The 16,960-nt window shown below is 38.2% G+C and overlaps 1 protein-coding gene across 2 annotated transcripts in view; it reads right to left on the minus strand.

Moving 5' to 3' along the window:
* SLC22A24 (solute carrier family 22 member 24) overlaps positions 1 to 16,960 on the minus strand; it is a 53,505-nt gene that overhangs the window by 34,947 nt on the left and 1,598 nt on the right. For both annotated transcript variants that reach the window (XM_014729635.3, NM_001434688.1), the window contains 3 exon segments: positions 16,721 to 16,824; positions 4,841 to 4,995; positions 4,572 to 4,740 (listed from right to left, as the gene is read on the minus strand). In XM_014729635.3, the coding sequence (XP_014585121.1) occupies positions 4,572 to 4,740; positions 4,841 to 4,995; positions 16,721 to 16,824 (428 nt within the window).

The raw sequence follows: 16,960 nt of genomic DNA on the forward strand, positions 1-16,960 counted from the left end.
ATGAATGCCACTATGAATTATAGGCTCAACTTGTCCATTTATTCATAGGAAGGCAAAAAGGATTTTGATAGCAATTGCATTTAATATGTACACCAATTTTTCCATGTCAAAAATGTCTTTCAATCTGTTTGTTTCAGTCTTTAATTTCTTTCAACAATGGCTTATAGTTTTCATTGTTCAAGTCTTGCTCTTCTTTTGTTAAATTTATTCTTAAGTGTTTTCATTATTTTTGATGCTATTGCAAACGGATTGTTTTTTGTAATTTTATTTTTGGATTATTCATTACTAGTGTAGAGTAGTACAACTGATCAATCACTTTTTTAAATTAATCTTGTATCTTACAACCTTTCTTACCTGTTCATAGTTCTAATAGTGTGGAATGTGTGTTTGTCTGTATGTGTGTGTCTGTGTGTCTACTCTTAAGGTTTTCTATATTTTGGGTCATGTTGTCTGCAAATAGAGGTAGTTTTACTTGTCCATTTACAATATGGAGATTTCTCAAAAAATTAAATATAGAAGTACCATATTATCCAGCTATTCCACTACTCGATATTTATCCCAAGAACATGAAATAAATAATTCAAAAAGATATATGCACCTCTATGGTCAGTCACAGCATTATTCACAATACCAAGTCATGGAAGCAACCCAAGTGCCCATCAAAAGATGAATGGATAAACAAGATGTGGTATATATATACAATGGAATACTACTCAAAAGACAAAATCATGCCATTTGCAACAACATACATGGATCTTGAGGATATTATACTAAGCAAAATAAGTCAGACAAAGACAATTACTGTATGATTTCCCTCATATGTAGAAGATAAACAAACATATAGGTAAAGAGAACAGATTAGTGGCTCCCAGAAGAGAAGGGAGTTGGGGGAGGGTGAAAGGGGTAAAAGGGCACATATGTATGGTGACAGGTAAAAACTAGACTATTGGTGGTGAACATGATGCAATTTCTACAGAAATATAGAAACGTTGTATAATAATGTACACTTGAAATTTGCACAATGTTATAAGTCAATATGACCTCAATAAAATAATTTAAAAAATGTTTTGAGGGCTTTTAAACTTTAAGACAAACAAATATTTTGTCTTTTTACTTTTATATGAAAATTAAAAGTAATTTGTACACCACGATTATTGTATTACAATTCTGTATTTTTTATTGTGTTTATCTTTTCTAGTGAGTTTTATACTTTCCAGTGCTTCTGGATTGCTGTTGAAGATTGTTTTATTTCAAATAATAGAATTACCTTTAGCCTTTCTTTGAAGGCAGATGTAGTGATGATGAACTCAGTCAGCTTTTGTTTATCTGGGAAAGTTTTCATTTGCCTTTTTCCTGAGGGACAGTTTCACCGGGTATGTTATTCTTGGTTGACAGTTATTTTTGCTTCAGCATTTTGAATATATTGTTCCACTCCCTCTGGCCTCCAAGATTTCTGCTAAGAAATCTGTGTATAGCCTTATTGGAGCTCGCTTGTATGTGATGAGTCACTTTCTTCTTGCTGTTTTCTAAATTGTCTCTTTGTGTTTGACTTTTCACAATTTGATTATGGATCTCTGTGTAGACTTCTTTGAATTTTTCCTATTTGGGTTCCTTTGGGCCTCATGATCTGGATGTCCATTTCCTTCCTGGATCTGGGAAATTTTCAGCTATTATTTCTTTAAATAAGCTTTCTGGTCTTTTCTCTCTCTCTTCTCTTTCTGAGGCTCCCATAATCCATATATTGGTTCATTTGATGATGTCCCATAGTCCACTAGCCATTCTTCACTCTTTTTCATCCTTTTTTCTTTTTGATCCTCTCACAGGATAATTTCAAGTAGCCCCTGTTTGAGTTTGCCAATTTTTTCTTCACATTTGTCACATCTGCTATTGAAGGTCTTTGAATTTTTTCATTTCAGTGGCCGTAGTCTTCAGCTCCAGAATTTCTGTTTGGTTATTTTGCTTTGTTTTCTATTTCTTTGGTGATATTCTCATTTTGTTTATGTATTATTTTCCTGATTTCATTTAGTTGTCTATATATGAGTAACAGGAGATCTTTACTTGATGAACTTCATTAAGATGATTATTTTGAATATTGTTAAGGAAATGAATAGATTTCAACTTCTTTAGGTTCAGTTACTATAGATATTTTTATTCCTTTGACTGTGTCTTCTATTCCAGCAGCAATAATCCACCACCACTTTTCTTCATTCTTCTCTGCCCCAGGTGTGTGAACTATGCTCTTTCTGTCAGTGCTCCATGTGAGATTAAGCAGTCCCCTGAAAGGCGTGGGATGTTGAATGCACACTCCCATTTCTCTATCCCCTGAGTGAGAAATCACAGGCTGAGGTGTCCTCTCTTAGTGCTGAGCTGTGTTGGCTTTGGGTGGGTGTTGATGCCAGTAAAGTCAAATTGCTTGTCTTAACTGTTTTTGCAGCTGTTCTCAGTTTTGTGCTCATCTGGAGTACTACAAACTCTCCACTGGATTCTGGACCTCTCCTAAAGGTATTTTGGCCCATATAGTGTTGTTAAATAGGCATTTCTCTTGGGATGGTCGAAGGCTGGGTCTTCCTATTTTGCCACCTTACTGAAATCACTCAGCCATTATTTATTCAAATATATTTCCACACATTTCCCTGCTCTCTCCTTCTGGGACTTTCATTATGCATCTGTTGGTACACCTGGAGTCCCACAGGGTCCGAGGCTCTGTTCATTTTCTTTAATTCTTTTTTTTGGGCCATTGAACTGGATAATCTCAACTGACCTCTTTTTAAATTCATTGCTTATTTTCTGCCAGCTCCAATGTGCTGGTCACTAGGCTCTCTAGTGATTTTTTAACTTCAGTTATCGTACAGTTCAACTCCAGAATTTCTATTTTGCTCCTTTTTATAATTTCCATCTTCCCTCATATTCTGTTTGGTGAGATATCTTTCTCATAATTTTTTTTCAGTTCTTTAATTTTTGTGGATATTTTATTTTGTCTTGAGAATATTTAATATAGTAGATTTAAGCCTTTGTCTAAAAAGCCAACATCTGGGTTTTCTCAGATACAGTTTAAATTGACTGCTTTTTTTTTTCCTGTGTAAGAGTCATACATTCTTGTTTCTCTGCATGGCTCAGAACTTTTGTTGAAAACTGCATTTTTTAAAGACTATAATGTGGCAACTCTGAAAGTCAGATTCTTCCCCCCTTTCCCAGTGTTTGCTGTTCTTGCAGCTGCTTGTTGTAGTTTGTTTGTTTAGTGAATTTTTGTGAATGAATTGTGTAAAATCTGTATCCTTTTCCACATGTGGCCACTGAAGTCAGTACTTGGTTAGCTTAGTGGTCAGCTCATGAAACCAATAAATGTCTCAGACTTTCCTGAGAGGCTCTGAATGTCTGTTGGGGCATGCCTTCAAAGTGCAGCCAGGCAGTCTGATATCTAACTTTGCCTTCCCTTACTGCTTGTACAGAGCCTCCAGGTCATCCAGAGGAGAGAGCTAGGGCATTCTCTAGACTTTCATGAGTATGCACGCAGCCCTCCACTTGAACATCACCTTCTACACTCCAAGGAATAATTTGGAGATTTTCACAGCCAGTATAGATATTTCCTCCTCAGCTTCTCATTTTAACTTTTTTATTAGTCTGTTGTTCCCATAATTGTTATCCATCAACTCAGCCAACCTGTGACCTCAAAACACTTGCCAGTAAATATTTAACCAACTCCGTGTGAGGAGAGGACTTTCTTGTTGGTCAAATATAGACTACTTTCCAAACGGGATGTTGGGGAAACCACCAGGAAGGTCAAATACTGACAGTTCTTTGTGAATGAAGCCTTGAAATAACTCCAGATTTGTTCTTCTCTCTCTTTTACTAAGAATGTAAGTCATCATTTTTCAATGCTGTAGCATAGCTGGGGAGCAAGAAATGGGACTAGGACATGTTAAAACACTTTAACAGTCACTATTCTTACTGGAATTTATTCATTTTTTTTGAACCAATGATTCCTTGACTTGCTGTGAACTGTTAGTTCATTTCCAGAGTTCCGAAAAAGCATATTCTGAAAAATTTTGCCTTTTTCTTTTGCTGTTATGGAGCAACTGAGTTTTGGAGGTCTTTATTCTGTCATTTTTGTGGAAATCACCCCCATGCCAATTCTTAGTGATAGAGAAAATATGCTCTTCTAATTTCAAATATTTATTGAGATAAATTTTTTGTTTTTTCCTTTTGTCCAATCTTTCTTATAATCAGAAAAAACCCTCAAGTAATTTCCACCACACAAAGTTATTTCCAAAGTTAAAAACATAATATAGTATACTTGCTTTATAAATAAGTGGGTATGTTATTTTTTTATCAAGAAAGATGATTTCATGATAATTCTGTGTCTGCTATGCAACAAGGATTAATAATTTGCAACCTCCCAGGTAGCTCATCCTTCTATTCCTTTTTTTATCCTCAAAAGTCACAGTAGGTACTAATGAAGACCATATCTCAGGACCAGGCCAGGGAACAAATAGATCCCAAGTGTCAGGATTCTCCTCTCTGCTCTCACCACCACCTCCCTTATAGGCAATTAATATGGAGATTGCCCATACCTGGAGAACAAGAAGAGGATGAATAAGGGTATAGACATTGTCAGTTGCAGTGTGCGCCAGTCTTGAATGACAAAGCCCAGTCCTCCCATGAGTATCTGTCCAATATTGCAGGAATTTAATATTATCCCTGTCATCAAAGCTATTGATTTGGGCCCTGTCCACTCTGACACTGGAAGAAAAGACAGACAATAATAATAATTTCAGAGAATGGGACATTTCAAGGCCAATTAAAGGCAAGGAGGCAATAAAAGCTCAAAATATTGACTTACTGGTACTGACAGCATTTGTTATAATATTCATGAGACAGATCCCACCCAGGAAGCGTAATGAGCAGTAAACCGGGAAGGTGGGAGCAATGGCTGCACAGGTCCCAGAGATGGCAAACAGGAGCAAACAACATCTGAAAATAATCTTCCGTCCAAACCTAAGAAATAGTGAACCAGGTAGGTTATTTAGGAACAATGGTAACTCTTGGAAAACTTGATGAAAGTTGACACATCTTGAAATTTAGAATAAATGTTTAACAAGTGAAACATTGCACTTGAGACCTGGAAGAATAATTATATTAGTTAATAGCAGAAATCACAGATGTCACCCTCCTTATTTGTCACTATGAGACTGCTGTCAAAGCTCTCTCACCAGCCTATCACCAGGAGGCCTCTTAAGCCGTATGAAACCATATAAAAGAAGATAAAATACGGGCAGTTGTCACAAATGTTTATTATAAATGACATGCATTTAGGATAGAGGATTTGTGTGCTGTGTTTAGAGCAGTGAGGATTTACTTGGGTCTGCATTATCAAGGTAAAAACGACATGTATTTGAAAGGAGGAGTAGGATTACAACACATCAAGTTCGCAGATAGATTGCATAAGGGCCACTCTCAGCTGTGTCTGAGTTTGAAGACCTTGAGAAGTATGTTCCAGCTCAAACAGAAGATAACCCAGCAACCATTCCACTCACTGCAGGATCTGACAGGAAGTTCACAGAGGAGAGGATGGGGTGAGGCAGAGAATAAGGAAGAAAGAATGGAAAATAAGCAAAAGGAAGAGAATTCTATACATCAGGGAGTCGCAGGAAGGGGCCCAATGTGGAGTTAACTTGACAAAACTACATGTGCTGATACTAAATTCCCAGTAGTGTTAACATATGGACAAATCTTGGGTTTGGACCCCTGCTCTGAAACATTGGTTACCTTAGTAGTAGTATATTTAAGTCATTATAAATTTTGTAAAAGGCGTTACTTTTAGAGTATTTTTACATTTATTATATTACTATATTTGCATCAGAGAACTCATGATAGAATGAACTGTCTTTTTAAAAAGAGCTACAGTTGAGGACATGATGGAGTGGCAACCATTAGACAACTGAGAAATGAAAATACAATAAGTGTAATGAGAGTCCATAGATCCTAAATAAACCCTCATGTTGCTGGTGCCAGAGGTTCAGAGGGAGGGATGGATAGTTGGAGCACAGGGAACTTTGAGGGAGATAGTCTTCTAATGGTGGATAAATGACATTATCCATTTGGCCCTAAGACTGTACAACAAAAGAGTGTGCCTAAATGTAAACAATAGATTTATTCAATAATGTATCAATATGAGTCCATCAATTGAAACAAATGTACCACACGAATGGAAGATATTAATCACATGGGAAACTGCGTATGTGAGGGGCTATATGAGAACTCTCTGTACTTTCTACTCAATATTTCTGTAAACCTAAAATTGCTCTACAAATTAAAGGCTACTAGTAAAAAAAAGTCATCATAAAGGGACAACCATTCTGTTTTTCATTTTCAGTACAGTATTCAATAAATTCCATGACATATTCCACACTTTGTTTTAGAAGAGGATTTGCATTAGATGATTTTGTCCAACTGTAGGCTAATGTAAGTGTTCTGAGCATATTTAAGGCAGGCTAGGTTAAACTAAGAAGTTTGGTAGGTTAAGTGTGTTAAATGCACTTTTGACTTACGATATTTTCAATTTAAGATGGGTTCATTGGGAAGTAACCTCATCACAAGTTGAGGAAGATTTGTACGTGCATTCTCAATGATATTCCACGTTTTATAATACTATATACAAATAAAGGGATAAATAATAAACATATTAGAATGGTCTCTGATAAAGGATGAGAATGGAGACAAATGGAAATACATACAAACTGATGAACATACGCGAAAGAAGCCTTGCCCAAAATGAGGAGGATACTACATCATGAATGAGGAAGATGATTAACTGAACTTTTTTGATTCACTAAAGATACAGTTGGAGCAAGTTTGGTGACGTCATGGCACAATGAATTTACCCGGGATTCTCTCCCCTCCAACTTACAATGAACAGGGACATCCATACTTCAACAGAGGACATCCTAACACAACACAAAAGATGTCAGAGAGACATGCAGCCATACGACAGAGGGAAGAGAGGCTGGAGCCTCCTCAGAGGACCTGGAACAGGGTAAGAGAGAACTTCACTCACTCCCCTAAAGACTGCAATCTGTGACCACAGGAGACTCAGAGAGGGAAGGAATGGGGAAGAGGATGTTTGTTTGTGGGAACATCAAGGACCCCCGAGGTCCTCTGCAGCCTAGAGGGAAGACCTCTACCTGGGTGAGAACTTTTGCAGGGGGTGACCTCATCAAGCCAACACCCCAGGAGAGCAGATAGCGAGAGCAGAGTAAGAAAGCCCGGAGTGCACATAGGAGAAAGCACTCCTCCCCCCACCTGCTCTGCTGCTCCACTGCCTGGGATCTCAGCTGAAGGCAGAGGGCTCAGAATACGTGGCTCTTGACCCTCACCCAGTGGCAATAGGTGGTAACTGCAACCAAGTAATATCAGGATGCATAAGCACCAAACCACTTCCTCCAGCAATATCGAACACTATATCAAATTTCCAGAAGAGACAGAAAATGACAAGTACTCAGAATTCAGTCCTGAGGACACAGAAATATGTAATCTAAATGACAATGAATTCAAAATAACTATCAACATAAAACTCAACGAGGTAAAAGAGAACATAGAGAAAAAATTCAATGAGTTCAGGAGCTACTTCACAAAAGAGATTGAAATTAAAGAAGAATCAATCAGAAATATTAGAGATGAAAGACACAATGGAAGAGATAAAACAAAATGCGGGCTCCCTGAATGCTTGAGCAGACACCATAGAGGAGCATATCAGCATAATCGAAGAAATACATGTTGAAATGCTCCAGACAGAGGAAGAGAGAGAACTAAGGCTAAAAAGAAATGAAGAAAGTCTCCGTGAAATATCTGACTCAATTAGGAAATGCAACATAAGAATTATAGGGATTCAAGCAGGAGAAGAGAAGGAGATTGGAGCAGAAATCATGTTCAAAGAAATAATAGCAGGGAACTTCCCAAACCTAGGGCAAGAGAGGGAAATCTGTGTGGAAGAGGCTTCCAGATCTCCTAGATATGTCAATGTAAAAAGACCTACTGCAGGGCATATAGTAGTAAAACTGGCAAAAATGAATGACAAAGAAAGAATACTAAGGGCAGCAAGGCAGAAGAAAAACACCTACAAAGGAACCCCTATCAGGCTTTGAGTGGATTTCTCTGCAGAAACCTTATAAGCTAGGAGAGAATGGAATGACATACTCAAATCTTTGAAGGACAAAAATTTTCAGCCAAGAATACTCTATCCAGCAAAAAATATCCTTCAGATATGATGTAGAAATAAAACCTTTCACAGACAAACAAAAGCTAAGAGAGTTCATAGCCACAAGACTGCCCTTACAAGAAATCCTCAAGAAGCCCCCTCATACCTGAAAAAAGGGAGAAAGGGGTTGCAAAGCACAGAGTAAGGAGAGAAAAAGGTAGACAGAATCAGAATAGGATGACAAATACACAAGTATAGCATTAAAGATAACAGGGAAGGACAACACCAAAATCAAGATAATCTTGTCAGTTTAACCACAAACTCACAACACAAGATGGAATAAAATGTGAGAAAAACAACTTAGGAGGGGAGGAGGAAAGGGACTGAATCGGTTTAGACTAAGGAAATAAGAGGTCATCAGAAAATGGACTATCTTACACACGAGATTCTGAATACAAACCTCATGGTAACCACTAAACAAAAAAGCACAACAGAGACACAAAGAATAAATAAGGAGAAAACAAAGAAACACATCATAAAAAACTACATAATTCAATGGGTAGAGCAAAACACATAGGACAAGAAGCAAAGGAAATGCAGGAGAACTAGAAGATGAGTGATAAAATGACACCATTAAGCCCTTACATATCAATAATCACCCTAAATGTAAGTGGATAGAATTGTCCAATAAAAAGACAGAGTAGCAACATGGATTAAAGAACATGACCCCACAATGTGCTGCTTCCAGGAAACACATCTCAGCTCCAATGACAAACACAGGCTCGGAGTGAAGGAATGGAAGATGACACTCTAAGCTAATGGCAAATAAAAGAAAGCAGGTGTTGCAATACTTATATCAGACAAAGCAGACTTCAAGATAAGTAAGGTAAAGAGAGACAAAGGCGGCAATATATAATGATCAAAGGGACACTCTATCAAGAAGAAATAACACTTATAAATATTTATGCACCTAACACAGGAGCACCAAAGTTCATAAAGCAGCTATTAACAAACCTAAATGGAGATATTAATAATAACACAATAATAGTAGGGGACCTCAATGCTCCACTCACATCAATGGATAGATCATCCAGACAGAAAATCAGTAAGGAAACAGTAGAATTAAATGAAAAGCTAAACCAGTTGGACTTAATAGACATATATAGAACACTCCATCAAAAAACAGCATAATACACACCCTTCTCAAGTGTGCATGGAACATTCTCAAAGATAGACTATATGTTGGGAAACAAGGCAAGCCTCAATAAATTTAATAAAATTGAGATAATAACAAGCATCTTTTCTGATCACAATGCTATAAAGCTACAAATTAGTTACAAAAAAAAGTTGATAAAGGGACAAAGATGTGGAGACTAAACAATGTGCTATTGAACAAGCAATGGATCATTGAAGAAATTAAAGGAGAAATAAAAAAAAATCTGCAGACAAATGAAAATGATAACTTGCCATACCAACTCATATGGGATGCAGCAAAAGCTGTATTAAGAGGGAAATTCATCACAATACAGACAAGAAAAATCCCAAATAAGCAATCTCAAATTACACCTAACTGAATTAGAAAAAGAACAAACAAAGCCCAAAGTCAGCCGAAGGAGAGAAATAATAAGAATCAGAGCAGAAATAAATGTCATTGAAACAAAAACAGCAGTGGAAAGGATCAGTGAAACAAAGAGCTGGCTCTTTGAGAAGGTAAATAAAATTGACAAACCCCTAGCCAGACTTACAAAGAAAAAAAAGAGAGAAAGCTCAGATAAACAAAATTTGAAATGAAAGAGGAGAAATAACAATGGACAGCACAGAAATACAATGGATTATAAGAGAATACTATGAAAAACTATATGCCAACAAAATGGATAATCTAGAGGAAATGGATAAATTCTTAGACTTTTAAAACCTCCCAAAGCTGAATCAAGAAGAAACAGACAATCTGAACAGATCAATCACAAGGAAAGAGATTGAAACAGTAATCAAAAACATCCCAAAGAATAAAACCCCAGGACCAGACTGCTTCCCTGGGGAATTCTACCAAACTTTCAGAGAGGATTTAATACCTATTCTTCTCAAGCTATTCCAAAAAATTAGGGAAGATGGAATGCTTCCTAACACATTCTACGAGGCCAACATCACTCTGATACCAAAGCCTGACAAGGACAATACAAAAAAGGAAAACTACAGACCAATATTGCTGATGATTATAGATGCAAAAATCCTCAACAAAATTTTGGCAACTCGAATTCAGCAATACATGAAAAGGATCATACATCATCATCAAGTGGGATTCATACCAGGGACACAGGGACAGTTTGATATCTGCAAATAAATCAATGTGATACACCACATCAACAGATTGAGGAATAAAAGCCACATGATCATCACAATAGATGCAGAGAAAGCATTTGACAAGATCCAACAGCCATTTATGATAAAGACTCTTAACAAAATGAGGGTAGAAGGAAATTACCTCAACACAGTAAAGGCCATATATGACAAACCCACAGCCAACATCATACTCAATGGGAAAAACTGAACACCGTCCCCCTGAGAACAGGAACAAGACAAAGATGCCCACTATCACCACTCTTATTCCACATAGTACTGGAGGTTTTGGCCAGAGCAATTAGGCAAGAGAAAGGAATAAAAGGAATCCAAATAGGGAGTGAAGAAGTGAAACTCGCTGTTTGCAGATGACATGACCTTATATAGAGAAAATCCCAAAGAATCCATTGGAAAACTAACAGAAATAATTAACAACTACAGCAAAGTTGCAGGGTAGAAAATCAACTTACAAAAATCAGTTGCTTTTCTATACTCTAATAACAAACTTACCGAAAGACAACTCAAGAATACAATTCCATTTACAATCGCAACTAAAAGAATAAAGTACTGAGGAATAAATTGAACCAAGGAAGTGAGGGACTTATACAATGAAAACCACAAGACATTACTGAAAGATATTGATAATGACATAAAGAGATGGAAAGAGATTTCATGCACATGGATTGGAAGAATAAACACAGTTAAAATGTTCATACTACCCAAAGCAATCTACAGATTCAATGCAATCCCAATCAGAATCCCAATGACATACATCATGGAAATAGAACAAAGAATGCTAAAATTCATGTGGGACAACCAAAGACCCTGAATTGCTAAGGCAATCCTGAGAAAAAAGAACAAAACTGGAGACATCACAATCCCTGACTTCAAAAAATGTACTACAAAGCCATAGTGATCAAAACGGCATGGTACTGGTACAAAAACAGGCACACAGATCAATGGAACAGAACTGAAAGCTCAGAAATAATACCACACATCTATGGACAGCTAATCTTTGACAAAGTTGCCAAGAACATACAATGGAGAAAATATAGTCTCTTCAATAAATGGTGTTGGGAAAACTGGACATCCACGTGCAAAAGAATGAAAGTAGACCATTATCTCATGCCATACACAAAAATAAACTCAAAATGGATCAAAGACTTGAAGATAAGTCCTGAAACCGTAAAACTCCTGGAAGATAATATAGGTAGTACACTCTTTGACATCGAACTTAAAAAGATCTTTTAGAATACCATGTCTTCTCAGACAAGGGAAACAAAAGAAAAAATAAACAAGTGGGAGTTCATCAGACTAAAGAACTTCTGCAAGGCAAAGGCAAACTAGGATCAAAACAAAGAGATAACCCACCAACTGGGAGAAAATATTTGCAAATCACATATCTGACAAGGGGTTAATCTCCATAATATATAAGGAACTCACAACTGAACAATAAAAAAACCAAACAGCCCGATCAGAAACTGGGCAGAGGATATCAACAGAGATTTTTTCCAAAGAAGATATACAGAGGCCAATAAACACATGAAAAGATGTTCAACATCACTAATCATCAGGGAAATGCAAATCAAAACTACACTAAGGTGCCACCTTACGCCAGTTAAAATGGTTATAATCAGTAAGACTAAAAATAACAAATTTTGGAGAGGTTATGGAAAAAAGGGAACCCTCATACACTGCTGGTGGGAATGCAAACTGGTGCAGCCACTGTGAAAAACAATATGGAGATTCCTCAAAAAACTAAAAATAGAACTACCATATGACCCAGCTATCTCACTACTGGGTATCTACCCAAACAACTTGAAATCAACAATCCAAAGTAGCATATGCACCCCTATGTTCATCGCAGCAGTATTCACAATAGCCAAGACATGGAAACAATCCAAGTGCCCATCGACACTGATGATTGGATAAAGAAAGTGTGGTATATATATACAGTGGAACACTACTCAGCCATAAAAAGACAAATTCATCTGATTTGCAGCAACATGAAAGGACCTGGAGGGAATTACGCCAAGTGAAATAAGGCAGACTGAGAAAGACAAACACAAGATCATTTCACTCATATGTGGAATACAAACAAATACACGGACAAAGAAAACAGTTCAGTGGTTACTAGGGGAAGCGGGGTGGGGGGTGGGCACCGGGGGTGAAGGGGAGCACATATTTGGTGACAGTCAAGAAATAATGTACAACTGAAATCTCACATTGATGTAAACTATTATGAACTCAATAAAAAAATGCAGTTGGATGACTCCATTCATAGTGGAAGTTAAACATGTAGACAAGGAGAACAGATTAGTGGTTACCAGCAGAAAGGGGTGGGGTGATGGTGGGCACAAAGGGTGAAGTGGTGTACCTACAACACGACTGACAAACAATAATGTACAACTGAAATTTCACGAGGTTGTAAACTATCATAATCTCAATAAAAAGTAAAAAAAAAATACAGTTGGTGCAGTGTCTTGCTAGAGACTTACCATCCCTTTCCTTCTTTCAGGGCACAGAGGAAGACATTTTCCAAGACCGATTGTAGTTTCCATGGGGCCCTATAACTGGGACAATGAGACATGGCAAAGAGAGGCATGCCAATTTCAGGCCTGACAATAAATTGTCCATTGTGGTCTTAACACTCTCTCACAGGTATTAGAGTCCTACAATGGATGGAGCTGGTTCCCTGAGCCACTGCCTGAAAGACGGATACCTAGGAGGGTCACTCTGCCATATCTGACTGAAACATCAGAGAGCACTAACATTTCATGATAGTAACCGATTGAGAGTTTGTGTAGATAACTACTGTGACTACTATGGCAGTACCGTGATGAAAATGCTGTTTGATGAAGATAAGTAGAAAAGCTTCAAGTGCATTTTTGATTGCAGGAGAAGGAAGGAGAGGAAACAAGGAGAATATCTAGTGTGAAAAGGCGTCAGTCTTGATACAATTTAACGATGAGATGTTAGGTTAGGGCAAAAGCGAATGCTGGTGAAAAAGAAATGAAGGCACAGATGGATACATAGCACATGATCAACAACTTTGGGTAGATTTGCAATCTGACAAAGAAAGAAGTCAAGCTTGGAAAACTTGAGTAACCAGGTAAGGGAATAACAGTCCCAGCTGTGGTGATGTAAAATTGTGATCACGTGGTGAGTTATTGCTTCAGGCAGGGTTGAATCTGCTTGACATCACTGGTATCTAGCTGTGTTTCTTTCCTGAGTTACCCTCCCACCCTCATAACTATAAAAATATTTATATGCTAATACAGTCCAAGTTAATATCCAGTCTTGACCTCTTCTGTGGCCTCTATATCCATGTATACACCTGTCTGCCTGAATCTCCACATGTATGTCTAGTAGGCAACTCCATCTCAGAAGGTCCAGACAGCTGTCTTGATTTTCTCCCCAAATTTGCTTCTACCCTAGTCCTCTCCCGTCTTGCATAGTGGCATCAGAATTTACTCATTTGTTCAGGCCGAAAGTCTATATCCCCTTGAAGACATCTATTTCTCTCACTAGAAGTCCCCCAATAGTAAAAAAAAAAAAAAGCTAAACCACCAGAAAGTCTTATTCCCTCTATGTCTAAAACACTTCCAAAATCCAGGTACATCTTACCATCTGCATGGATCCCTCTTCAATTTACACTCTTGTCATCTCTTGTCTGGACTATTGCAGTAGCCTCCTAGCTGGTCTCTGATACCACTCAGTGGAGAAGTGTCACTTTTAATTTGCCATGTTCTCAAATTTCACTTAAAAAATAAAGGCGGGGGGCCGGCCCCGTGGCTGAGTGGTTAAGTTGGCGCGCTCCGCTGAGGGCGGCCCAGTGTTTCGGCAGTGGAATCCTGGGCGCGGACATGGCACCGCTCATCGAGTCACACTGAGGTGGCGTCCCACATGCCACAACTAGAAGGACCCACAACTAAGAATATACAGCTATGTACCGGGGGGCTTTGGGGAGAAAAAGGAAAAAAATAAAATCTTAAAAATAAATAAAGGCTGGGAAATGGAATGAGAATAATTTGGGTGGAGGCATCACTAGATAGAAAGTCAGGGAAGAGCTCTTTGAGGAGGTGATATCGGAACTTGAGAAATTAGAAGATATAGGCTGAGCCATGTGCAGGGAAGAGTATCTGGAACAGAAGGAAGAGCACGTGTAAGTGCTGTGTGGTGGAACCAGCTTGATGCTTTGAAGACTAGAGGGAATGGGGGACAGTGGTAGGATAAGAGGTGAGATGGGATGCAGGGGCCACATCTCGTCCTTGGAGGACTTGGATTTTATTCTATGTACATTGGAGTGTCTCTTGGGTCCTGGGGTAAGAAAGACAGAAGAAAGCCCAAGCTTGAGAATGCACAGATAAGCTCAGTATGTGGATGAAATGTGTCCGTTAACCAGAGTCACATATGAGCAGGTGGTGCCTTTTGAAGAAGTGAGCTACACAGTCTCAAAAGTTTTCCAACAGAAACTAGGCGGTTATTAGTCAGAAATGCAGAACCATCTTCATCGCATAGAGAGTTGAACTTCATACTTCTAAGGCTGCTTTAATATCTTCTAAAATATACTTTACTATTTAAGATTGACAAATCTGAGCGGTCGGTACTGAAATCAATCCTATTACAGTTGGTCTTGTGGCTGCCACTATTATCTCCTACCCAATTGGCCCCCCAACCCAACTGTCACATCCCCATCATTCTTATATCTCTTATTAAGCATTTCCCTGAAGTTTATGTTATGTGCAAAAAAATGCACATATCAAATGCACACAAGTTTGCTAATTCTGTCAAAGTAAATGTACCCATTTAAGCAGTTGGGGGTAAAAATAAAACACCGCTATCACACGAGAAGCCCATCTTGTGCCTCATCCTAATCGCTGCTCCTACCAAAGATATCCAATATCACGACTTTTACTACCATAGATTAGTTTGCCTGCATTTGACCTTTGTAAAAATTGGAATCATACAATATGTGACATACAGTATATGAAATACAATGTATGACATAATCATATCGTCTATGACATAATCCTCATGTCATATAATGTTTTTCCATGTGGTTGGTTGTATGTGGCTATTGTTTGTTCTTATTGCTGAATATAAGTTTATATGAATCTACTACAGTTTACTTTTTCATCCTACTCTTGATGGGTATTAACTTGTACCTATGCTCCAAGAAAACTTATTTATCCATAATTTTTCATTAGATTGCTTCATTCGTTAATTCATTATACATTCATTCATTCACTCATTATGCTATTTGAGTTAATAGTATAGAGGCCTGAGTCTGAACACTGGGGGAAATGAAAACTCTGGTACAAATACTTATATAGGTAATATTTAACTATGAAAAACTCAAAGGTCATGACTTTTAGTTGAACTGGGAGTGTCCAGTGACATATAAAGTCCCTCAGTACCCAAATGGGAGACACGGTTGGATGACAGCAATGGTTGACTGCTTCCTTCAGAAAGAGCTCTGCCAGGACACAGGAAGCCCCAAACTTCTCATCCCCTAAGCCATGTCATCCTAGGTTCTTATTATGATTTACTTTACATGGTTACAAATGTTACCTGTTAAAGCCATTTCACAAGGATCAGCATCCAGACTACAGGTGCAATGTGCTACCATACCATCAGTGTCACATTGCTATGCAAGCCACAGCTTTGATAATAATGATTATCCATTGCACATGTGTGCCTACATGGCGGGTATGCAAGGACGACCAGTCTAGAAGCGTCCATAATCATTTATCTAACAGGGACTAAGTGGTTCAGAGCATTGCCAAGGCCAATAATCCAATTTCACAAATTTGTGCTTTCGAATATGTAGGTACTTTCTGCCTCAAAACCTATTCCCTTCCCTGCATTGAACTAACTCCTAGTCATAAACCTCAAATCCTGGCATCTACTCTAAAAATCCCTCCCTGAAATTTCCTTGAGTCTCATTTAGATATCCTTCTCTGTCTTCCTTCATGCAGCACAAGGACAGGTTAATCACCCCAGAGTATAATTTCCAGTTCCTGTGTCAAACACTCTTATTAGGTGGTAGCTCTCTGGAGTCAGAGACAAAGGTCAGCACACAGCACAATGAAAAGCACGCAGTTAGAGCTCAGGAAGGAATTCTAAAATAAAGGGTTGAAAATAGCAGCTGATAAATAGCCCAGAAGAAAGTGAGGTGACACTCACCTGTCTGAAATATGGCCAAATATCAGACCTCCCAGCAGCTGGGCAACCATAAACAGGGATTGAGCCACTGATATTAGGGACTGCGATTCACACACCAGGTCCCACTGGAAGGGAAGGAAGGCGCACAGCACTTTTAGAAGGGTTTAAACCCTTTAGTGGGAACTGACTTCATATTCCTACATATGATGTACACAATCTCCTGCTATGTGGGTCCTGCCTCCCTTTCCTAACCCTTCTCCC

Source organism: Equus caballus, chromosome 12 (genome assembly GCF_041296265.1).
Source record: "Equus caballus isolate H_3958 breed thoroughbred chromosome 12, TB-T2T, whole genome shotgun sequence".
Lineage (NCBI taxonomy): Eukaryota > Metazoa > Chordata > Mammalia > Perissodactyla > Equidae > Equus > Equus caballus.